Source organism: Neovison vison, chromosome 11 (assembly GCF_020171115.1).
Source record: "Neovison vison isolate M4711 chromosome 11, ASM_NN_V1, whole genome shotgun sequence".
NCBI lineage: Eukaryota > Metazoa > Chordata > Mammalia > Carnivora > Mustelidae > Neogale > Neogale vison.
In genome coordinates this window covers 48,403,726-48,428,945 of record NC_058101.1, presented here as the reverse complement: position 1 = coordinate 48,428,945, position 25,220 = coordinate 48,403,726, and the positions used below count along the sequence as shown (strand labels likewise).

At 35.7% G+C, this 25,220-nt stretch overlaps 1 protein-coding gene across 1 annotated transcript in view; it reads left to right on the top strand.

Annotated features, from left to right (window-relative positions):
* The window catches only part of PI4K2B (phosphatidylinositol 4-kinase type 2 beta), a 28,332-nt gene extending 6,215 nt beyond the window's left edge, over window positions 1-22,117 (top strand). Inside the window, exons 2-10 of the mRNA XM_044225859.1 lie at window positions 1,525-1,661; window positions 3,296-3,496; window positions 4,109-4,240; window positions 6,069-6,222; window positions 7,966-8,027; window positions 9,648-9,747; window positions 13,563-13,696; window positions 14,265-14,324; window positions 19,130-22,117. Coding sequence (XP_044081794.1) covers window positions 1,525-1,661; window positions 3,296-3,496; window positions 4,109-4,240; window positions 6,069-6,222; window positions 7,966-8,027; window positions 9,648-9,747; window positions 13,563-13,696; window positions 14,265-14,324; window positions 19,130-19,303 — 1,154 coding nt within the window. The 3' untranslated portion in view covers window positions 19,304-22,117. The remainder of the gene's footprint in view (window positions 1-1,524; window positions 1,662-3,295; window positions 3,497-4,108; window positions 4,241-6,068; window positions 6,223-7,965; window positions 8,028-9,647; window positions 9,748-13,562; window positions 13,697-14,264; window positions 14,325-19,129) is intronic.
* Window positions 22,118-25,220: the final 3,103 nt, after the last annotated feature.

Genomic DNA, 25,220 nt, shown 5'->3' with positions numbered 1-25,220 from the left:
AGAGACCATCAAGAAATGCGGAACATCTAGGAGTAATGTGGGAGTTAGATTTAGGATGAGAAAAATTATAGCATGCTTTGTATGTGATGGAAATGATCCAATAAAGAGGGACATATTGATGCAGGGAAGAAATGCTGAAGAAATGCTCTGAACTCATCAGGAAGAGATAGGGTCCGGTACACAAAGTGGATGAGCTGATCTTGAAGCTTAGACAGTTCATCTATAGTAATAGGTGGAAGGCAGAGGGTATCAGAGCAGATGTGGTGCAGAGGGCTGATGATAGTTTTTTCTGACTGCATCTCTTAAGGCTCATCTGAGGGAGAGGAGGTGTTGAAAATTTGAGAAGAGAGGAGGGTTTGAGAGTTGTCCAGAACAGTGGGAGAGACTGTGTACCTGGAGATGTGTTAGTTCAGGATGCTAGAACAAAATACCATAGACTGAGTGGTTTAAACAACAGACATTTATTTCTAACAGTTCTGGAGAATGGGAAGTCCAAGAGAGAGGGTGTCTCTCATGAGAGAGCCACCTTCTCACTGTGTCCTCATGTGACACAGGGAGAGAGAGAGCATGCCCTTGGCACTAATCCTGTCCTGGCAGTCTTACTCTCATCACTTCACCTAAGTATAATTACCCCCCAAAGACTCTATCTTCCAATATAATTCCATTGGGAGTTAGGGCTTCAAAATATTTTGAGAGGACAGTCAGTCCATAACAGGAATGTAATATGCTTCCCAAGCATTATGAAGGGCCCTCCTGAAGTTTCTGGTGATGAATTTAAATTCAAGTGAGCTATCAGGCATTGTGTTTGTGTTTGTCTAGTTGAGTTTAGTTGTCTGGGCCTCGGCATACTCAGCAGACAGTTCAATTTAACCAGGACTGGAATTTTTCCAGGTGACCATGATGAGGGGAGGGAGGAAAGGAAGAGTGGTTATGTGATGACTGACCATAATTTAAGCTGGCCAAGAAGGGAAATAAGGACACAAAGATTAGTGACAACATGGTAGATCAGTGTTTTGTATACCCTAGGGGGTTGGAAGAATTTTGGGGATTCAGGGTACCAGAGGGAATGAACTAGGAAGAGAGAAGTTACTTGAAATTGAAAGGTATGGAGAGGTTGCAGGTATTAGTAATGACAGATCTGAGGTATGACTTTGCGGTTGGAAGTTGAGGTAGGCTAGAGAACAAAATCACTGGAAGAGAGGAATTCAGAGTAATGAGGTATTGGTGTGATTATTTGAACAAATAGGGATTTTCTTTTTCATGTGTCATTACTTGAAGTTAAGAGAAGTGGGGTTAGGGAGGAAAGAAAGAGGAATCCAAGAAACCCATATGCTGCTTGATTACATTTTTTTCTGTACCTTAATGTCCTAATGCTAATAACCTAACCCAGTATTACAGGTCCCCATCATGAGCATTCTCATAGCTGAACTTTTTTTTCTTCATAGTCTATATTAACATTAGTCATTTTTTGTTTGTTTGTTTGTTTGTTTGTTTGTTTTAATGCGGTAATTGTTGGTTCTTCAGTATTGAATACATTCTTGGATGATCCTGAATTTGCTGATACTGTGTTGAAAGCAGAGCAAGCAGTAGAATTTGGAGTTTTTCCAGAAAGAATCTCTCAAGGTTCAAGTGGAAGTTACTTTGTGAAGGATCCTAAGAGGGTGAGAATTTCATAGATCTAGTATACATAACAGAAGTTTTGGAAAACACTAATTTAAATGTGAAATCATTGTGAGGTTCTGAAGATATTTTCCTAATAAATCTGATTGCACCCTTTTCAAAAATAAAGGTTAGGTTTTTTGTTTTTTTTAACTAAAGCACTCTATTATTTAGAAATAGAGCTCTTCATCTTAAGACATAGTTTGCTGTCCTATTATTTTAATACATGATCTCAAGCATTTATGGAATACTCATATTCACAGCAAAAGATTTGTTGAGTTTATATTCATAAGTCCTAACTTTATAGTAACTCTATTAGCCAAGCAGAGTAGAAATTTAAACTTTAAAAACATATTCAATGTAATTTCCAGATCTTTTTCAAAGGCTTATTTTGCCCTAGGAATTTTTTCCCAGAGGAGCCTGGGCAATCTGAAAATTGAAGGCATTGGAATGTGACATAGTGAAATGAACCAAAGTATAATTTGAGGGCAGAAAAGAGAAGTTGATATGGGACTTTGTTCCACTTAGTCTAGAATTTTTCAGAAATCTATGTTATTATCTCTAAAAGCTTTCTAAATGATACATAGCCAGCAGTTCTTTTTTCAGGAGTAAGAAAGATTATGATTTCATCCTAATATTTTTTACAAAGATCAAAGTTGTATTTTAAAACATAGTCTTTTTTGAATTTTAAATGTATATGTAAGTCATGTCAATCTATCAACCTTTATTCTGAGTTTGATTTTGTAATTTGTTCTTGTTGACTTTTTTACTAGTGATTTAGACTTTATTGCATTATAAAGCAATTATATACTTAAAATTATAGTAAGGCTTTTAAATCTTGTCTAAGGATAATTCACCCTCTAATTTAATATGAATATATTTTATTAGACTGGTAATAAAGATTATAGACTTTAGACATCCATGAGCAGTTTTTTTTAAAGGAGAGAATTTATTTAAAATTGATTCATTAAAAAAAAACTGGAAAATGATTAGGGTAGGAGAATCTCACAGCATAGATGTTCACATATAACTATCATTACCTTTGGATTTAGAGACTACTTTTTGTCATTGGATTTATTAGTTCATTTAACAAATGCTTGAATGCCTACTGCATACCGGGCACTGTTCTGAGTAGTTGGAATACAGCCCTAACAAGCAGTCTCTGCTGTTATAGAAGGTACATCTAATGAGAAAGTAGATGATAAATAAACATATAATTTTGATAATTAATAGATGCTGAAAGATAAAATCATTTGACCTAGAGTAGTGGTTTTCAGATATTGTAAAATCGCTGTAACTCTTCCATAACTTGGAAGTCCAGTAATAAAACAGATAAAGTCAAGAGTTGATCCAGTTAAGTGGCATGGGGTCTTAGAGTCATACCCTCATCTCTACTCTCACCTTCCCTAGTATTTCTCAGAGCACAGTTTGAAAACTACTAGCCCAAAGGATTATTGATTTTAGATTGTTGAATGAGAATGAATATAAAAAAATAATTAAAACTTTACCTCTTAATATGTAAGAGTAATGCCCAAATCTGGTGGGAAGAAATACAAAAAGATTTCTCAAAATGCATTTTGTGGATTATTGTCTCTCTATATCAGAAGTCTAACAAAATTTCTACTTTTTTATATAGAAAACTATAGGTGTGTTTAAACCCAAATCAGAAGAGCCTTATGGTCAACTGAATCCAAAATGGACCAAATATGTTCATAAGGTCTGCTGCCCTTGCTGCTTTGGTAGAGGCTGCCTGCTTCCTAATCAGGGATACCTTTCTGAAGCTGGTGCCTCCCTTGTAGATGAAAAGCTTCATCTGGGCATTGTACCTAAAACAAAGGTAAAGGAGAAATTGTTTTTAATTATGTACTTCTAATTTATAGCCTACTTCTCTGTGAACACTTTAGTAATATTTCTAATGACAGCCTAAAGTTGAGCCTTTGGTTTGGTATCCAGAGTTATGAGAAACTAATTGATTCTAGTGGAAATCCACAAAGTGTCCTAGGGGAATATCCCACACTCATACAAGCTTAGATGGTGCTGACAAGGGAAAAAGAACTAACAGTTTGAAAGCAGAAAAATATTGAGGTTCTAGAACTTCTCCTGAAGGTAGAGATAACTAATGCGCTCGAAAGACTGCTATTTTTTTTTTTTCTTCTTAGCCTTTATAAACTTTTACTTGAAGACTTCCTCACAATATTTGTTCCTAAATCTGCGGACGATTACTTTTTACTTCCACTGGCCAGTTTTTGGCTGTCTCTCCCAGAAATACATGCCATTTAACTGAGTTTGCAAAATCCCTAAGCCTTTCTCTTTTAGATTCTCTGAGGCATTTACTATAGGGTTAAACTCTTCTAATTAATGGTTTTAAAGTACATTTCACGTAGTGTATGAGTAGGAATATTATAATGCCAATTCTAATAACCATTTTTCTAAAACTGTGTGTTTCTAGGTGGTTTGGCTTGTCAGTGAGACATTTAACTACAGTGCAATTGACCGTGCAAAATCTAGAGGCAAAAAGTATGCTTTAGAGAAAGTGCCTAAAGTAGGTAGAAAATTCCATCGGATAGGACTCCCTCCTAAGGTAAATGGGTAAATGACTCTGCTAAGTTTTATTTGGGGGGCAATTCAGCATGTATTAACTGAGCACTGTGTGCTGTAGGCTGCAGATATAATAGGAAGGAAAACGGGTTTTTCATCCTCAAAGAGCTTATAGTGAACAAACCATCTCAGTGCAATATGATAAAGCTGTTAGGATGGTTAAATACAGGAAAGTCAGAGAGGATAAAGGAGGACTGTCTAACTTAGTTTGGACAGGGAGTGTTTCCAGGAGTTTGCACCTACAGCTTTATAAAGAACCAGACCTGGGTTTTCCTCCCAGCTTCTCCACCAGTTAGCTCTGAGACCTAACTGGCCAAGTCCTACTTTCTAAGCCCTAGGCTCTATAAAATGGAGGTGAGAAAAACTACCTCCTGGGGCTGTGAGATTAAATGAAGAAATTCATGTCAAGTACTTGGTATGGTGCCCAGCACACAGTGTAGTAAGTTGTAGTAACTATGTGTACTGACTACATACCTTCTTTCTTACCACTGTAAAATAAAACGTCAGGAATGATTAGCAGCTAGCTAAGCAAGAGTGGGGACAGTAAATGGGAAAGCATTCTACAAGAACTTTGGGCTGTTTTTTGTTCTTTGTTTTTTTTTTTTTAATTGTGATTTTGTTTTGTGGTTGCAATGCATTTGTCTAGATAAAAGAATCTGAAAAAAATTAATGGTTAACTTAAATTGTTTTTAAAATTGTACTCCAGGTATGCAGGAAGTTTGAAAATCTTTATAAGGCCTGTTATTCCTTGGATATGCTGAAATTAAGTGTAATTGAAGAAGGCTATTGTTTCCATGTTTATGACAACTAGGACTTAATTATAAGTGTTTTAAAGAAAACCTTTTAGAAGTAGTTAAAATTTCATGCCAACAACAAGAATATAGTGTTAGGATAAGAAATAGATTTTCTTTATGGAAGTTTATATTTATGAGGCCAGCTAGGTGACCTGTAGGTCCTATGCTGGAAATACATGTAGTAATTTTAGTGACAGAAATGCATTTCTTTTTATTTTATTTTATTTTATTTTTTTAAGATTTTATTTATTTGACAGAGAGAGAGAAATCACAAGTAGGCAGAGAGGCAGGCAGAGAAAGAGGAGGAAGCAGGCTCCCCATGGAGCAGAGAGCCCGACATGGGGCTTGATCCCAGGACCCTGGGATCACGACCTGAGCCGAAGGCAGAGGCTTTAACACACTGAGCCACCTAGGCACCCCAAGAAATGCATTTTAAAGTGGACATATTTTCAAGGAAAGGGTTTTCTTAAAAACCACTGTAGAGTTTATGACTGATTGATAAGTTCTTTAAAATTTATGACAGGATCTATAATCTGCAAAGTCAAAGAATGCATTCTTTTTTAAAAACAAATCTGTATTCTGTATGTTGTTAAAAAAAAAAATCCTGAAGTATTTCATTAGTAAGATAAAATTGCACTGTTATTAAATGACCAGAATAGGTGTACTATTTGGCTTCCATAATTAAAGTCATTTTAAGGAATATTTTTAGAAAACAGCATTTTGAGTTGAGATTATCACCTTGAGAGACATTTTTTTTTTAATTATCCTAAAATAGTTTCTGTGCTCCTCAAAAACCTAGGGTTGAGCATTTTTAATTTGCTATGTATTCTTTGTATAATTATTAAAATTAGTGTATAAAAATAGTTTTGATAAGTGTGGTTATATAAATTAGGGTTAACTTTTTTGTTTTTCTTACTATGTTTATAAAACATTTTATGATAATACTGCTGAGAAGTTAAAAAAGTAATCCCTTTGTTCTTGTACTTTCTTTTCTAACTATAGTTCTTAAAATTATAGATTGGTTCCTTTCAGTTATTTGTTGAAGATTACAAGGAGGCTGAATATTGGCTTAGGAAATTTGAAGCTGACCCTTTGCCTGAGAATATTAGAAAAGAATTTCAGTCACAATTTGAAAGATTAGTTATTTTGGATTACATCATCAGAAATACAGGTACTGAAACTCTCTTATTTGTTCACTCAGATCTTGTTAGCTTGCAAATTATTCAACTCTTTATTTTTTTTTTAAGATTTTATTTATTTATTTGAGAGAGAGAGAGAGTACAAGCAGGGGGAGAGGGAGGAGCAGACTCCCACTGAGCAGGGAGCTCCATGTGGAACTCAATCCCAGGACACTTAAAATCATGACTTGAGCGAAAGGCAGCCACCCAACCAACTGAGCCACCCAGGTGCCCCTATATATTCAACTCTTGATGCAGAAGTCTTGAGGCCACTTTTTATCTACCTGCCTTGGAAAATGGAGATGTAGTACTGATTCCCGTGGGCAAAGTTAATCCTGTACTTGAGATCCTAACTCTTAGAAGGCTCCTGCTGAGGTGATAGAGGTCAGTTCCTGGCCCTACTGGGGAATTTCTGGGCAGTAGGACAAAGCCAGAAATGTTATCTGCATAATATGAATAATTAAAATTATTTGTGTAAATTACTTGAGATGCTTATTTTGACATTAGATAACTGTAAGTATAGTCTATAAATACATTAAACTCTAATTTTTTCTCTTCTAGAAGGGGGCCATGATGTAGATAATCTAAAACAGTGGTTCCCAAATGTGGTTCCCTGGACCTTATGGGTCAGCATTATATGGGGACTGATTATACATGCATCTTCTCAGAGGAGTGCACCCCAGCTCTACTAAAGCAGAAAATCTGCAAATGGAGGCCACCCGTCTGTTTTAACATGTCTTTCAGATAATCCTGATGCACTCTGAAGTTTGAGAACCCCTGATTCAAAATGTTTACTTATTTATATTGGTTTCTGGAAAAGCATTATTATACTTTTCCAGAGTTACCTTCTTAATTAATGTGGTCCTGGATTAATGTTAAAATTGATGTAGAGACTAGAGTACTTCTATGTAGACATTAGGTGAGAAACTACCCAGAAATTTGCCTGGCAATAGAGGTAGATTTTTTTTCTTCCTTAGGTAGAGAAGTTATTCTGGATTTTAACAACCTTGATTTAATAGTTTTGCGGGGGGGGGAGTTTAAGATTTTTTTATTTATTTGAGAGAGAGGGAGAGAGCGGGCACTGAGCATGGGGGAGGAGCAGAGGCAGAGGGAGAAGCAGACTCTACACTAAGCTGGGAGCCTGAAGTGGGGCTTGATCCCAGGACCATGAGATCATGACCTGAGCAGAAAGCAGACACTTAACTGACTGAGCCACATAGGCGCCCCAATTTAATAGTTCTTAATAATAATTATATATATATCTCACAGAGTGGTTATAAGGATTTAATGAATTAGTACATGTCACATACTTAAAACAATGCCTGACACAGAGTAAACTCTCAAAAAATGTTAGCTAACATTTGTAAGTATTTTTTAGTTTGTGTGTGTTAAATTGGAGCTCTTAATATGTAAACATATGCCACAGATAACCAGTCGAGGTCTTGAAAACCAAAGGCAACTAGATTATTCCCTTTGATATTAAGCTATGATACCCATAAAAAATGAAGTAACAGGGATGACAGGGTGGCTCAGTGGGCTAAGCCTCTGCCTTCCGCTCAGGTCATGATCTCAGGGTCCTGGGATTGAGCCCCACATTGGGCTCTCTGCTCGGCAGGGAGCCTGCTTCCTCCTCTCTTTCTGCCTGCCCCTCTGCTTACTTGAGATCTCTCTCTGTCAAATAAATAAATAAAATCTTTAAAAAAAAAAAAAGTAACAAATTTGTTTTCTTTTGAAAGACAGGGGAAATGATAATTGGTTAATCAAATATGAAAAGCAGAAACAGGGAAAGGAAATTAAGGTAAGGAAATTTTAAAATTATACACATCCACACAAAATTTCTATAAAAGATTCCTTAAATTTATGTTATCCTTCATTTCTTCATTTCCTTCACTTAGATCCTTGGTTTTATCTCCTTTTTCTGTCTTTTTCATCTTTTTTCTTTCTTTCCTCTGTTTACATTGCATTTTTAAAATTCTATTTTTCTAAATCTCTGCAGCTTTTTTTTTTTTTTAATGTTGTATTGGAATGGAAGAATGATACCAGCTGGGTACTTATTTTTTAGAACTTGGGAAATTTGTTTTAGAACCACTACATTTATTTTGCCTTTATGTAATAAAAATAAAGGCATCTGATATTTTTTGGTCAACATGTTTATATTTTAGTAATTCACTTCTTTTTGAGTCTTATGACTCAATAATGTGGATGAATCTCAAAATCCTGCAGAGTGAAAGAAGCTACACCCAAAGGGAACACACTGTCTGATTCCACTTACATGAAAACCTAGAAAGTGCAAACTAATCCCTGGTGACAGAAAGCAGACCTGGTTGCCTGTGGGTGGGGCCGAGGCAGTGAGGGAGGGAGAGACTGCAAAGGACACCAGGAAACTTGGTGAAGATTTCACATCTGCAAATGCTTATCAAATTGTACACTTTAGTATGTGAAGTTTATTGTGTGTAAATTATACCTCAGAAAGTTGTAAATAGAAAAAAGAAAAAGAAATGGCAATTGTAGCAGAAATGGGTTTAAAATACACACATAAATATATATATTCATAATAGTTTCTAAATATATTTCATTGGTATATCTTAAGCAAGTAGATTTTCTTGAAAACTTCATTCTTTTACTCTTAAGTATTTTGTGCACTTTCATTGAGTTAAGATACTTGATATAAACTAAAAGAAACAAACCAGACATATATCAAACAGACCTTCATGCTAATACTTTTAATTTTAAAGTTATCTTTTTTAACTTTTTGTTTTTATGCAGGCCACTTAATAATGGCAGCTGTTTATGTTTACGTAATGAGTATTCCTTAACATGAAAACCCTCTTGCTCTCAAGGTCTTTGTTTCAGCTATGGAAGACTGTAGAAGTTAGGAATGGCCTGCATTCTGTAATTAATAGTATCTTGAAGATTCCTTTTGCTAGACCTTAATTTATTTGGTTTTTGGGGAATTGTATTTAGAAACATTTTGTATTTGGACTAATTATTTCTAGGGGACCCTAGAAAAGATTAAGTTTTTAGTAAGGTAACTTTGTTAAGTTCTCTTAAAAATATAAATATTTTGCAAATGTCATACATTTAAGCAGTGCACCTAGCAAAAAATTGTCTGAAACAACATACTTGTAAACCTTAATAGTTCTAGGTCCTCTTCCCCAAAGAGGAAAAAAAAGAAACCATTACTACCTAAATGTATAACATTTAAAAAACAATGATTATAAAATCCTTACTGATTTATAAGACAGTTTCTCCCCTTTGAGGGTAAAAATTTTTATTTTCTGGCAACTTATTTTTTATTTTTATAGGCTCTTCAAATAAAATGTTATAAACCTCAGTAATTTTTTAAAATTAATTTAATGCTTGACCTTTTGGAAATATTCAAAAAAACTTATCAGCAGCCCATCTTTTTCATCTTTAGGAAACGGAATGGATTGATGATAAAGAATCACTTATTAAAATAGCTGCAATTGATAATGGTCTGGCATTTCCCTTTAAGCATCCTGATGAATGGAGAGCATGTGAGTATTTAGAACCACCTATGGATTCTATAACTACCCTATTCCAGAATAGGAAAGCAGCAAAACTTATTGATATCAAAAAAGGAGAAGAAAACCTGGGTGAAGGATAACCATTGATTGGGGCTCTCTGTTCTAGAGGCTGGGGATGGAGAGACAGTGTACTGCAAGGGCCTCGCCTTGTATTGTTTACTTAGCTTTGAATGACTGGGTCTGGTTTTGGTTTTTTGGCTTATGTTAGTCTTATAGAATAACTTTTTACATGTTTACAACCTGAGCATCATCTTTTTTAATATTTGGGTGGAATTTAACTTTAGTGTTTTGGGTAGCATTCACTTACAAAACAGTTTAGGCCTACCTCCCTGCCTTCTGCCTTCCGAGTGAGTGACTATTGTTTTACCTACCTGACCAGTCTCTTTTGTGGTTAAAGGGCTGGTTTGCTACATCTTCTTGAGCTAGTTTAAGACATTTTTATTTTCCTTAAAATTGTTCATGACATCTTGAGATCTAGATTTATGAGTACAAAGTTTTTTATAGAATTATCTTACAATTAAAAATAAAATCCCCTCTATGCATGTGAAGTATTAAGGGGTGAAAGGAAATGATATCTAATTTGCCTTAAAATATTTAGGGGGAGGGAGAACAGGGATAAGTAAAACATGTTTTGTAAAAATTTAAGAATAATTAGATTATTCAAAATATAGGAATTGTACTAATTTTAAATTTTTTTGTTATTTGAAATACATGTAATGTATTTTTAAAATAATCTCGTATTAGAGCACTTGGGTGGCTCAGTTGTTTAAACATCCAACTCTTGATCTCAGCTCAGGTTTTAATACTAGCATTGTGAGTTTGAGCCCTGCACTGGGCTCCACTTTGGGTGTGAAGCTTACTTTAAAAATAAATAATAAGTAATCTCTATATCTATGACTATGCTTTTTTAAATACCTACTGTTTATTAGTGGGCTTTTTTTTTTTTAAATCATTAAGCTTGCCACAGACTTGTCTATTATAAAGCATTGGCCTTTTAACCTTTATTATTTATTTATATATATATAATATATTTATATAAATATATTTATATATAATATTTATTTATTTATTACCTTTATTTTTTGCTTTTTTTTTTGAAGATAATTGGTCTTGTGTTGGTCAGTTTTTCATTATGTTTCTTTGCTTTTTCTCTCATTGATTTGTGTTTTCCATCATTATTCTTTTCTTCTATTGTATTCATCCCATTTTGCTTGCCTATATATTTTTCTCTAGGCATCCTTTCGGTTAAGCCACAGATTAGATAGGGGCTGTTCTGTTGTTTTGCTCTGTATGTTCATGCTATCAGATTTACCCTTTGACGTGAGTAACTTAGGATGATTTTGTTTGGTTTTAAATTTTCTATGCCAGTTGATTTAAAAAAAAGAACTACCCGTTGTCATCGAGTTTTATTGCTTTGTGATCTGTGAATGTGGCTGCGTGAATTCTGTTTGAAATTTGTTCCTAATTCCTTTATAATCTTGTAGATGGTCAGCTTGAAGGTACTTGAAAAGAATGCATTTGGACAAGAAGTTCTGCATCTGTCTATTAATTAAAGTTTATTAGTTGTTAGCCAAGTCATAATTGTTTTTGATCTGTTAATTTTTGAGAGTTAAAGTTGAAGTTCACTGTGATTGATTCTGGCAATTTCTTACTGCATTCTATACCCTTTTTGCAGTGTATTTCATGTACATAAAGGCTTAGCATTTTATCTTGGTGGTGGCTTGTTTTATGGGTGTGAAATATATCCCACTTTATCCCTCTCAGTGTTTCTTACTTTTCTTATTTTACCTGTTGTAACATTGCTATACCTCATTTCTTTTTATTAGCATTTACCTGGTATTATTTTATACTTCTATTTTTTGCTTCCATCATTTTGTTTTAAGTATATAATTTATAAACAACACTTAACTGGATTTTTTTTTTTTACCAATCTGAGATTCTTTTAATAGGTAATTTAATAGGTACATTTAACTCCTTTTAATAGGTACATTTAACTCTAGTTAAAGTCTCAATAAATTACTGATGTGTTTGAACTTTTCCTGCCATTTTATTTTTTTTCTATTGACTGTAAATTCCACTTGTTTTTATTTTTCCCCTTTCCTATCCTTTGTTGAACTGACTTAAGATGTCTTTGTTTCATTGTTTTTTTTTTCCCTCTAATAGTTTGGAATTTATATGCAAATTTATCTTAAAGTGTTAAGTTTAAGGTTCCTATGATACACCTGGGAAACTCTGCTAAATATACAGATGAGAATTAAGAATCTGAAATTTGAAAGAGGAATTTGTGTTGAGGATATAGGTTTTAAACTGTCACCTTGGTAGCAGAAGCCATGGTGTGGTTATTGTCCAGGGAAATCATGGTAAACAAATCCCATCACTAGGACAATGCGAGGTACACAAATATGCAGTAAATGTTTCATGGATGTTTAGCACATGAAGGAGAGAAAGGGGGGAGTGGTGGCATTGAATACAAGAGGAAAAGCCAGCAAACCAGAGAAGTGGCTTAAAAGATAGAAGGTACACTTTGTGAGAGCAGTGTTTCCAAAGCCACACAGGAGAGAATTTTATGGAAGGAGATGATCAAGAATAGCACTACTTGCTATGGAGACATTAAGTAGCATGAGCACAAATGGGCCTTTGGAGAGACTCTTATGAAATGACTGGTGGTCTTAGGAGAGAGGTTTTTTGGTTTGTTTTGTTTTTTTATTTAGGTAAAGAGTGTACTTAGCTGGAGAGGAGCAGAGGGAGAGGGAGAAAGAATCTCCAGCAGACTCTGCACTGAGTGCGGAGATGTAGGATTCAATCCCCCAGCCCTGAGATCATGAACTGCACTGCATTTGAGAGTCAGATGCTCAATCGACTAAACCACCCAGTTACCCCTAGGTGAGAGAGTTTGAACTGAGGGATAGGGATTGGAAGTAAAGGCAGGCATGGAATATGGACTTTTGTGTGGATTGGTCAGGAAAAAGTGAAAAGGAAATTAGATACAGCTTCTGGGAGATGTGGGTTAGAGGAAAGGCTTTCTTTGGAATGGATAGTGTACTTCCCACGGTGCACAAGGAAATAGTAAAAAAGAAGTTAAGAAGGAATGACTCTAGATAGATTTTTTCCTGAGGGCTTTCTAAATGGTAGGAGCCATCAAAGCTGGAGGTTGTCATTGGATGAAACCACAGTGGTTCTGTGGGCGATCATATTGTCATAAGCCTTACACTTTCTTTCAGGAATCTGAATATACACCTACTCTAGAAGATTCTACTACTTTACAAATCTTTCTGATCCTAGTACTATGTAGATTGAATGGTCTTCTTAGAGAGAACTAGAATTAGCCTGGAATATTGGCTCTTTGATCCCTTAAAGCCAGTTACCTATTTACCTACTAATGATTTAAAATTTTGGAACATCGTATGTGTATGCACATGGTCAATTCCTGATGATTTGTTACTAAGAGGTCAGGGAAACGTCAGCAATGGCATTTGATCTGGGGCTGTGAACAAATTATGTGTGTCCCATAATTTCCAAACTCAGGAACCAGAGATTCAGATATAGTTCTTGATGTAGGGCTGTTTGAGATAGGCTCATTATTGAAATTCCTCCTCTTTACTATTTAAAAGTCAGGAACCTGATTAGTTCAGTAATACCTTCCTGTGCTTTACATCTGCACTTGATCTTAGCTGAAAGGCCAAGAAGAGATTGTGCTTTACCTTCTAAATTGACTGTCCAGACTTGGAATTGGGATGATCATTCTCTGATAACTTCTTCCTCTCTTTCTTTCTTTCTTTTGTTAGATCCATTTCACTGGGCTTGGCTCCCTCAGGCAAAAGTTCCTTTTTCTGAAGAAACAAGAAACTTAATTCTACCATATATTTCTGACATGAACTTTGTGCAAGATTTATGTGAAGATCTTCATGAACTTTTTAAGGTAAATGAATTTTTAGTCACTTATTGCAGAAAATGAAATCTTATAATAGAAGAGATTTTCTTAATAGACCTAATTTGCAGTTTAGTGCTTCTGGTATCACTACTTGCAATAGAACCTAACTTAAGAAGGAATTAACAGTTTTACTTTACAGGAGCATAAATTTGTGACGCTAACACTGATTTTGAGGGTATTCTGAGACTATATTAAAACTTGACAAGTTCTCTTCAAAAGTTGAGGTTTTACAAAAGTATAATTTATATTAAACGCTTAGTGAGCTGCTATGATTTAATTGCTCAAAAAAGCCTAAACCCATTGGCTGGAAGGTAATTTTAAATCCTTTTGGATCTAGTTGGGGTATAAATAAACTATTATTGTCATTCTAGAGGCATTCAAAAATAAATCAAGTAAAAATACTCTTTAAATGTTGTTTTAACTATTAAGAAGGCTTCGAAATGGCCTTACATGCTAAGTTGAAGAGTTCATTTGTCTTCCAATATATGTTTCAAAGATCTTGATTTTTGAAATTATAATAACATGGGTTTTTTTTTTTTTTCCTATTCCATGAAAGATTGACAGAAAATTTAACAAAGCCACTTTTGAAAGTCAGATGTCTGTGATGAGAGGTCAGGTAAGTTAATATTATTGTGATCTTTTTCATTAAGAAAAAAATCTTTCGTTGAAACAGTTGTTAACTTTTTTCTCCATGGTGACCCAAAGATGCAGTTCTTTTATGCTGAACCAAAATAGCGCATATGATTAAAAATGAAATGGATTTCAATAGTGGCTTTCCTCTTGTTCTAAATTAATTATTTTTGAACTTTTTGTATATCGTTTGTTAGCCAGTTTCCCTCTCCTTTGAATTCTTTGTCCTTATTTTGATAACTCTTTTCCTAAGTGTTACTGTATTTTTCCTCCTCAAATCTCCTTGCTTGGATGTTTCAGTACCAGGTTCTGTCGCACGTTGATTTTTCTCACAGAATATGCTTGGCCTTTCCCGGAGCAGTCAGTGAATCACCATGTCACCAAAGCTGAGCAGTGACTGAAGCATAAAAGTACTAATTGTAACTCAGTCCTGTCATCCTTCATATCTTCTTTACTTAGAGATACAAGGTATTAGGTCTGCTGGTGTGGACCTGCAGGCTGGCTGACCTACCGACAATGTCTGGTCCTTCCACTCTCTCAGTACTATTTAGATTCCAAAAGGAAGACTTGACATGAAAATAAATTATTGTAAATAATTTTGTAAATATTACAAACAAATTATTGTAAACATTGTCTTCCTAAAGTATGCAGTTAATTTAAGGTAGCTATATGCTGTATACCTGGGGCAAAAAAGTCTAGTTTTTGTACTAATTTATATAACTTTAACAAATACATATAATTAAATTAGATAAGCATTCATTCACCAAATATTTATTGCCAGAAAGTGTTCTAGTGATAGAAATAAAACCTTGAGCAAAATCCAGTTCCTTCTTTGCTAGAGAATGAGCTATGATGAGGAGGCCAGGAGTCATGGAAAAGAGATGGATTATTACTTCTTATACCTCTCTGTGCTCCATTGTATTTATGTGGTCCTTTGCTGGAATCATAAGTTTTAAATAGTAAGTGAAATGGCTGGAGAAGTAGGCCACAGCTAGATCTTGGAGGCCGTAAGTGCCAGAATACAGATTCCATGTGGAAGGGTTTGGAGCCCTGAGAAATTACCATTCAGAAACAGTGTGGTGAGACTAATATTTCTGGAGAGGGCACCTCCTGGGTTGCTTTTGTGAACTCCCTGAACTTGTGCTAAATTCTGTTTATATGTGCATTTTGGGGTGGGGGCAGGCAGTAGGATTTATGTATCAGCAAAAGGAGTCTCCCACCCAAACAAAGGTTAAGGATCACTGCAAAAGGTGAGGCTGGACAGTGAGGTGTAGATTTGCTCAGCAGATGAGGCGGCTGAAGCCGGGGAGCTTTGGAGGGAGGTGAAGTAGGTAATGCAGGCATGTATGAAGGGCTCTGGTGATCAGTGACTATAATTATATTGAAGAGTGTTACCATCCCAAACTATAGTTGAACTAAATTTTCTGGCATAGATAATTATGCCCTAAGTTAACCCTTTTGCTTGAAACAAAATTGATTTATTAGTATGCTCCATCTTCAAGAATTCTCTTATCCCTAAAGATATATCTTATCATAAGAATTCTTTTTAAGGGAAAGCTGTAAATAATTGTGTCAGTTTTAATTGTAGATTAAAGTTAGTACCTGAGGGATTTAAATATAAATTTTAAAATACTTGTCTGGAAAGATATGGAGACATTTCAGTTCAGAGGTCTGTCACAAAGTTAGACCACAGGCTGTCTGCTATTTTAGGTTTACTTACTCAGATCCTGTCTCATTCACAAATAAGTTAAGGTATTACACAAATATGTGTAATAAGATAAAAAATGACAAACTCAAGATCTGGGGGAAGAAAAAGATAAATGATGCCTCGGTTATATGATTTAATTTGATTTTGCTTTTTAAAAAAATTTTAATTTGGTTTTGTCTTTCTGATAGCCAAAAAGAATAAGGTACCCTGACCATGTACATGATTACATATGTGTGTATATATGTATATTTGTATATGCATATGTATGTGTGTGTGTGTGTGTGTGTGTGTGTATCTTTCTTTTTGGTTTTAGCGGTTTTTTTTAAAAAAGGATGTCTGAAAAGTTAGATACTACTTTATGTCCTAAAGTAAATTAGTAAAGTTTGAGGACCAGTGAACTAGTCTAAGAGAGAACAAAGTCTGTATGTGGAAGTTTGTGAGTGTATATGACTTGCCTTTGGCCTAACCACTGCATCCCTACCCAGTTCTCAAATGTGGCATCCATGGAGACTAGTGTTTCTCCTTGCCTGCAGTTTTTAGGCTATTTCTAAAAATAGTCTTCTCTGATTTAAATACACAACAATAGATTTGTTTGTTCTCTCAAATGAAAAAATGGGTGATATATAAGGGAGGGAATCAGATTTTAAGTCAGAGTATAGGGTCCTTTGTTGTTCATCACTTTTCATTCCAGTTATTTGTTCATATGGCTGTTTCTAGAATATGTGTAATGTGTGTTTCTAGAATATGTATACTTTAGTGTGTTTTTTTTTCTCCTGTTTAGTCTTCTCTCTGCACCAACACAGTACATGCTCTGTAGATGTTTCTTTAATAAATAAATGCAAGATCATCAAGTGTCTTCTCAACTTTCAAAGAATCATTAATATTTAGGATAACTTTAGGATTGAGTGATTTTTGCTATTATGTGTTTAAAGATTGTTAAGCTTGTAGAATGGCTTTCATTTTCTTTATACCATTCTGTTTTCCAGATTCTCTATAACAATCAGGTCTTCAGAGTCAGGAAATTACTAGATACTACTTAAATTAGTGTATTTAGGGGCACCTGGGTGGCTCAGTTGGTTAGGCGGCTGCCTTCAGCTCAGGTCATGATCCTGGAGTGTCAGGATCAAGTCCCACATCGGGCTCCCAGCTCCTTGGGGAGTCTGCTTCTCCCTCTGACCTTCTCCCCTCTCATGCTCTCTCTCTCAAATAAATAATAAATAAAATCTTTTAAAAAAATTAGTGTATTTAGACTAACATTTTTAGAATTCAATTTTTAAAAAACCAGAAGAAGAAATTAACCAGAACATTTCATTCCTCAGCCATGCTGGTTTTTATTTTCGTGATAAAGACAATGCTTATAAGTGTGAATTTTGTGAATTCACACTTTTTGTGAATTATCCGAGTATAGCCAGCCTAGAAGATTTTAAGGCAAGAACTTAAAAGGGATCCTAAAACATAAATACAATGAGTAACTACTGTAGATAGTAAAGATTTATTTTCCTGAGTTGTTAAATACTTCAGATTTTCTAGGATCTAAACCATCCAGTTTTATTCTATTCCAAGTATTTGAATTTTATTTATTAGTATGGCTTTATGTTGAAACCTTTATGCTATCACTATTAAATAATCTTTACAAGAACCACTAAAATGTATACTATCCATATATTAGATATTTCCAAATACCCGAAGGAGCATCTTTGTTTCTAAAGTACATAACAAAGGGGAGTTTTTTATCCGATATGTGGAAAAAAAGAAAATGAATTATTAAAATTTTTTTTATCTGAACAGAGTAGAATAGGCTGTAAGCTTTGCATTAAGTTTTATAACCTTATTTATGTGCTCAAGTAGCAATTCTGAGAGTATGTTTAAACATGGAATGTAATATATTTTAATCTTCCTAGTTTAATTTTTTCTATATAAGAGTATAAACTTTTAAATGAAACTTTATTTTAAATGGCTACCTTCCCTAAATTTCTAACTCCCTTGGCTTTCATCATGCTTTTCCCATCGCACGTTTACCCTGTAATGCTTGGAATAATTTAGTGATTTGTGCTTATTGACTCCTCTCCCTGCTAAAATGTAAGGTCTATGGAAGCAAGGGTTTTGTTTGTTTTTTACTGATATAGCCCCAGCACTTAAAGCCTAGCACGTAGTAGGCATGCAATAACTTTTTTGTTTCTGAATGAGTTTATGAAGGCAAGTATGTAGTTAAAAGCAGACTTTTTTAAAGTTTCTATTAAATTCCACTTAACATACAGTGTAATATTAGTTTTAGGTGTACAGCTGAGTGATTCGGCACTTCCATATAACACATCACAAGTTCACTCCTTAATCCCATCACCTGTTTCCCTCATCACCCTCCACTTCCCCTCTGGTAACTATCAGTTTGTTCTCTATAGTTAAGAGTCTGTTTCTTGGTTTGCCTCTCTCTTTTTCGCCTATGATTACTTATTTCTTAAATTCTGCATATGAGTGAAATTTCTTACATTCTACTTTTGAGTGAAATTACATGTTATTTGTCTTTCTCTGACTTATTTCACTTAGCATAATGCTCCCTAGCTCCATCCACATCTTTGCAAGTGGCAAGATTCTATTTTTTCTTACGGCTGAGTAATACTCTTCTGTATGTATATATTCCACATCTTCTTTACCCATTCATCAGTGGTGGCCATACACTGCTGGTGGAAATGCAAACCAGTGCAGCCACTCTGGAAAACAGTATGGAGGATCCTTAAAAAGTTAAAAATAGATATGCTATGATCCAGCAATTGCACTCCTAGGTATTTACACAAAGAATACAAAAATGCATGATTTGAAGGGTTTGAAGGGTTACGTGTACCCTGATGTTTATAGCAGCACTATCAACAGTAGCCTAATTGTGGAAAAAGGAGACAACTTGGACCAGTCTACGTTTAGCTTCTATGTCATATGGAGAACGTGAAACCATGTACTTTATTCAGTCTGTTGGGCTGAAATATGGGGTGGAATAAAAACTCTAGTTATGAATAAATGGTTAAAATAATGTCCGTGAACTGAATGAAGGTTTTTGTCCTATGAACTAGTGAAAATATCTCTTTCCACAGATCTTAAATCTTACTCAGGCCCTGAAGGACGGGAAGAGTCCTGTTCAGCTGGTACAGATGCCCTGTGTGATTGTGGAGCGCAGTCGAGGTAGAAATCAGGGTCGGATTGTCCATTCGAGCAGTTCTTTCACCCAGACTGTCCACTGCAGGAAGCCATTCTTTTCCTCCTGGTAGCAGATGTAAGAGTAAAAGAAGCAAACCGTTCGGCATTATTATGTTGTTAAAACAATACAGTAATGCAAATCTGTTAAGAGCTCCCATTGCCAAAACCTCAAATAATGTAAGTCTTTAAAAGGTTATCTTTTGAATGTAATCAAAAGTTTACAGCTTTTTTGTCCAAATATTAAATTTCTATTTCAGGGAAGAAGTGATAGATCGCCTATATTGTATTTTTGTAGAAAAATTGTATTTTATGTTGTTGATGTTAGTTTAAAAGGTAATTTCTTAGTTTACATATTCTGAAATGACTGTAATTACTTTAGAATCCAAGTAGTAAAGTAAGGTATTTGTTGACTTTGAATAACTTTTTATATTCTTTTTAAACATTGAGAAGGATGTTCATGTTCACTCTTCTTACATTATAAAAGGCCTGTGAGGATGAAACTGCTCTTGTGAGTTTTAATAAGTGGTTAATAGAAAAAACAGGTAAGAATAGAGCAATGTTGCCTTAATTGAAAAAGCTGCTATTTTAGAACTTGAATAAGTGTCCCTAAAGTGACCATTGCTATTAGGGACCAGAAAGTTATATTTTGTTTGAGTAGAAGGTGACCATTTTATTTTCTGTACTTCAGAATATTTTTGGTCAATTATTTTTTAATAGTAAGGAAACAAATCTAAAGATATTCTCCCTTTAGAAAAAAAAATGGAAACACTCAGCTGAGACTGGAGGGGACTAATAGGAAATTAAGGCAGATCTCTAATATTTTGAAATTCCAAAATAGCATTAGAAGTCCCTTTTGTTTCTTGCATGGGATCAATTACTTAATCTATTAGTACTTTAGAGTACTGATCTTACTCAGTTTAGTAGTTCAGTTAGTGTTAACTTTACCGAAAAGTAAACCAAACCCCAAAGTATATATTGGATTGCATTTTGGGGTCCTAGGGCATAAGTCCTTAAAAATAACAGTCATATTGTAGAGTACTTGAAATCACCATGTTAATATAATTAATGGTCAACTTTAGAATATCAGCCCTAACTAAAGGGGAACGTGACAGAGATAACCATGAAGTCATTTATAATTTGATTTTGAAAATTAGTATGCCAGACATCCTAGGACTTTGTAGGACTTTGTAGCACCTTTAACTCACCAACTGATTTAAATTGAGACAAGCCGAGTATGAAGATGTGGTTGCAAGGAACTAGAAGCTTCATTCTTTCCTTCAGGCCCAAACAAGTAACATCACCACTCAGACTAAACTGGCATTTGTGGTCTGGGCCTTTTGGTTTTTTAGCTCTCTGTCTTGTAATTTTTTCTTTTTTAATTAAGTATTTTTGGTAAAAAGTATTTCATGAAGGTTAAATTAGGACAGAAGACAGGTCTGCAGATCCCTCTTCCTTCACCTTTCTCCCGGTCTTTGTGGATGCGGCCAGTGAGAACACTGCCGCCCTCAGTACAGCCCCACTGGACACCTGTGTTCTTCTGCCTCCCCCGAACTTCCGCCATCTTCATGCTGAGAGCATGGGAAATTGACTGGAAATTCAAAATGCAGCTACCATCTTTAGATAAATACTTGTAATTAAAATGTGCCTTTTGAAGATGTGTTCTAAAAGAAATAAGTTGTTATGATGTGGGTACTGCTTTTGTAAAACCGTTTTTTTGGTATTTTGACAATTGCTCTATTAATTTTTATAATGGAAAACTTAGTAAATTCCTACTGTTTTATATCCTGAAGTTAAAAATAGTGTGGAACTATTTTTTAAATGGCTTGACCCAGGCTAGAAGAGTAAAGTTGAAATATTTAAGATATGATCATAAGTCAGAATATATTGGTTATATTTTGTAAATTTTCATGAAATTGATTCTTATTTAAATACTGTGTTAATTTTTTCAGTGAGTATATTTATAGTGTCAAACTTGGTAGACTAAAAGTAATAAAAATCATTGTCTTAAGGTCACGGTTCTCCTAAAGTATATATATTGAATATTTAGAATGTTTGTGAACACATTTATGTTTATAAATGACATCAAACCATCATTTCCCCAGTATATTAGTGGTATAGTTTAATTCTTTAAAATTCCAAAAGCCTTATTTAAGTGGAACCTTTATAATTGGAGACATTTTACTTTTGTTTAAATATATGCTTTCTTATTCTCCCCCAAATTTGTCAGCAATTGGCAGCTGTGGAAAACCTGTGGTAGGTTTTTTGCAGACTTGAAAACGGTTTGAGTCACAATTTTTTTTTATTTAAAGTTCTGTACTGACGGAATTAAAACCTTATTAAAAACAGCAAGTGTTCTTTTATCACATTACATCTGAAATCCTTTTACAGACACATGAAGAGATAAGGTCTTAACGTTTTACAGTCTGTTTTTTCTCCCAGAGTTGCTTGGGCAATGGTACAGAGTTGTGATCGCTCTACCTCTGCCAGCCTCTGTCGTGGCTCGTGTGGGGCCATGTGACTGAGTGTTGGCCAGTGAGATGTGGAGACAAGTGATCGATGTGACTTCCGGACCTGGCAATAAAACTCATTGCCCTCCCCTGCAGTGGTCATGATTGACCACTCTCTTCTCTTCTTGTTTGCGTGTATACAAAGAATTGGCAGAATGCAGGCAGCCAAGGCCTGTTGGTCACAGCTTGGGAGACTTCCAGGGGAGCACGCTGTGTGGACTGTGATGTGGATGTGAGCAAGGAATAAGTGTTTGTGTTGCGTCTCCAAAGTCTGGAATTTATGTATTGTTGTGGCATTGTCTGCCCTATCCTGGGCATTATAATATAAATAGAAAAATACAAATCATTTTAAAATAAAAAATCAGTTTTAGGAGATACGATGGTAGCAGCAGCGAGTGGTTTTTTTCCTCTCCCCGAGCCCCCAGGTGTGCTATCTTATAGCAAAAAAAATAAATAAATAAAAACAAAAATACCATCTTTGCTAAAATTAGATGGTTGAGTAGTAACCCTGTGAATCCCAGAATCTGAGCAGTTTGGGCTGAAACCATCAGTCGCAGTAAGATCACTTGGGAAGAACGGCTTTCGAGAAGTAAGCAGAAGCAAAGCAAGGGGACTTTTAGTGTCTGGCTCCAAAACCACAGTCAGAACAGGGCTATTCAGCATTCAGTTGGCAGCTAGAAACAGGAGCCCACAGAAAGGTCTGAGGGTGCTAGGGCAACCCACTCTGCAGAGGTCCCAGCAGTAGCCCAGAAGAGCACATGCAACTGCCCTGAGGGAAATGATCAGGTGTAGAGCACAGATTGGCAAGGGAGGGAAATTGGGGGGGTGTGTATAGGAGAGAAGGTTCTGACACTGTTGGAAGAGGGGACGCAGTGAGACCGAATATGGAAAGTACTAACCCGGTTCACAGAAAACCATGTCCTCCCTCTGCACAGTAACTGCAGGGAGAACCCTCAGACCACAAAATTAGGAAACTATCCTGCCCCACCTCACCTCCTACACAGGAATCTTCTAAAAAGACAGGGAAATCCTTCTTAAACACAACCACATCCTACACCGTGCTCTAAAAAAGAAGGATAATGGTCTGTATAGCATACGCATGGAGAGTGAAGATCCCAAACATTCGTAAAGCAGAGGAAAACTGATCTAATATTTTTAAAAATTATGAAGGAATTGAGGAATGATAGAAGCTCAAGAAAGAAGACTGTAACATCAATGTTGGGAAAGCTCAGTTTAGATAAGCAAGCAATGGGAGGAATTAAGATGAGAGCTGACAGGGCTCAGAGCAAATATTAGAGTTAAAAATACACGTCAGACATAAACTGGAAGGACTACAAGAACAAACAGACAACATGTCCACAAAAACCCTACAGCAAACATCATACTGTTGAAAAGTCTCAGAGATCTGTATTAGTTTCCTATTGCTGCTGTAATAAATTACCACGACCTTTAGTGACCAATACAGATCAGTTATCTTGAAGTTCTGCAGGTTCGAAATCTGATATGTTTCACTGGGCTAGGGCTAAAATCACGGTGTGAGCAGGACTGCGTTCCTTTCTGGAGGCTCCAGGGGAGAATCTGTTTTCCTACCATGGCCAGTTTCTTGAGGCCTCACACATTCTTTGGCTTGTAGCCCTCTTCCTCCCATCCACAAAGGCAGCAGCAAGAGGTTGAATTCTTTTCTCATCACATAGCTCTGACACTGAATTCTGCACCACCCCCCCCTTGCATTTTTAAGGACCCTTGTGATTACATTGGATCCATGCGGATGATCTAGTTTTTTTCCCTATTTTAAGGCCTGCTGATATACAACCTTAATTCCATCTGCAGCTTTAACTCCCCTCGGCCATATAACGTGTTCACAAGTTCTGGAGAGCAGCACATGGGCATTTTGGGGGAGCTATTCTGCCTTCTACACTTTCCCTCAGAAATCGGTTACGTGACCAGGATGTGACACACACACACACATATACACACACACAACACACACAGCGAACCTTCACCTTCTCCCCATATATAGACCTAAATACAAGAGCTGAAACTTGTAGGAGAAAACCTTAGTGAAACCTTAAGAAAACCCAAGTCTTCTTAATAGAAGACTTCTCAGAGCAGAAATGGCACAAACCATAAAAGAAAAAATTTGAGAAATTGGTCTTCATCAGAAACTTGTACACTTTAACATATACTTAAGAAAATGAAATTTCCAGCCACAAACTGGGAGAAAATACTTGGCGAACATATCCAATAAAAGAACTGTATCCAGAAAGCCAGAATACATAAAGAGATTATACAACTCAAGAAGTAAAATGACCCAATTAAGAAATAAATGATTTTTTTTTTAAGATTTTATTTATTTATTTATTTGAGAGAGACAGTGAGAGAGAGCATGAGCGAGGAGAAGGTCAGAGAGCGAAGCAGACTCCCCATGGAGCTGGGAGCCTGATGTGGGACTCGATCCCGGGACTCCAGGATCACGCCCTGAGCCAAAGGCAGTCGTCCAACCAACTGCGCCACCCAGGCGTCCCAAGAAATAAATGATTTAAGCAGACCCTTCATCAAAGAAGGTATATGTCAATGGCCAATGAGCACCTGAAAAGGGGCTCAGGATTATCATCAGGGAAATGCAAATAAAAACCATGGGTGTAGTTAAACATCTACCTATCATGCCACCCAGGCTTTATCCTTACTGCACAAACAAAAACAGACAGCCACATAGAAATATTCAGAGCAGCCTTTTTTGTAATACCCCAAACTGGAAATAAAAATTCACCAAAAGGTGATATGTCCAAAAAAAAAAAAAAGTCCATAAAACTAAAGGGAACAGGCTATTGGTACACACAGCACCTTGGATGAATTTCAGAATCATTATGCTAACTGAAAGAAGCTGGAAACAGAGCATACCGTAAGATTCCATTTACATAAAACTTTTCTAAAATGAAAATCAGTCTATTGTTAAAACAGAATGGTCTTCTCCAACTTCAGAAGAGTTGTGAGGGCTAGGAGAGTCTGGAAGCAGATCTAAAGGGCACCAAACACACGTGAAGTATAAAATTTATTTCTAAATGATCTGAAGCAAATACAGACTGTCCACCTTTGTTGAAATCTGAGTGGTAGGGAATTTTTTTTAATATTCTCTGTTACTTTCCATATGCTTCAATTATTTCATTTTTTTATAAAATAAGTTTTCATATGGGAGCATATTGATCTGAATGCTGTGTTTGCCAGCCTTTATTAATGTGCTCCAGCTACCATGACAATTTCCACTGAGTGGAAATTTATTTTTTCATAGTTCTGGAGGCTGGGAGGCCAAGATAAAGGTGCTGGCAGGATTGAAGTCTGGTGAGGCATGCCTCTGGTTATGGAAAGCCACCTTATGTCCTCACATGGCCTTTTCTCTGTGCACTCATCCTGGGGTTTCTTCTTTATTGATTTATTTGTGAGACAGCACGCACTAACAGGGGTGAGGGGCAGGGGATGAGCA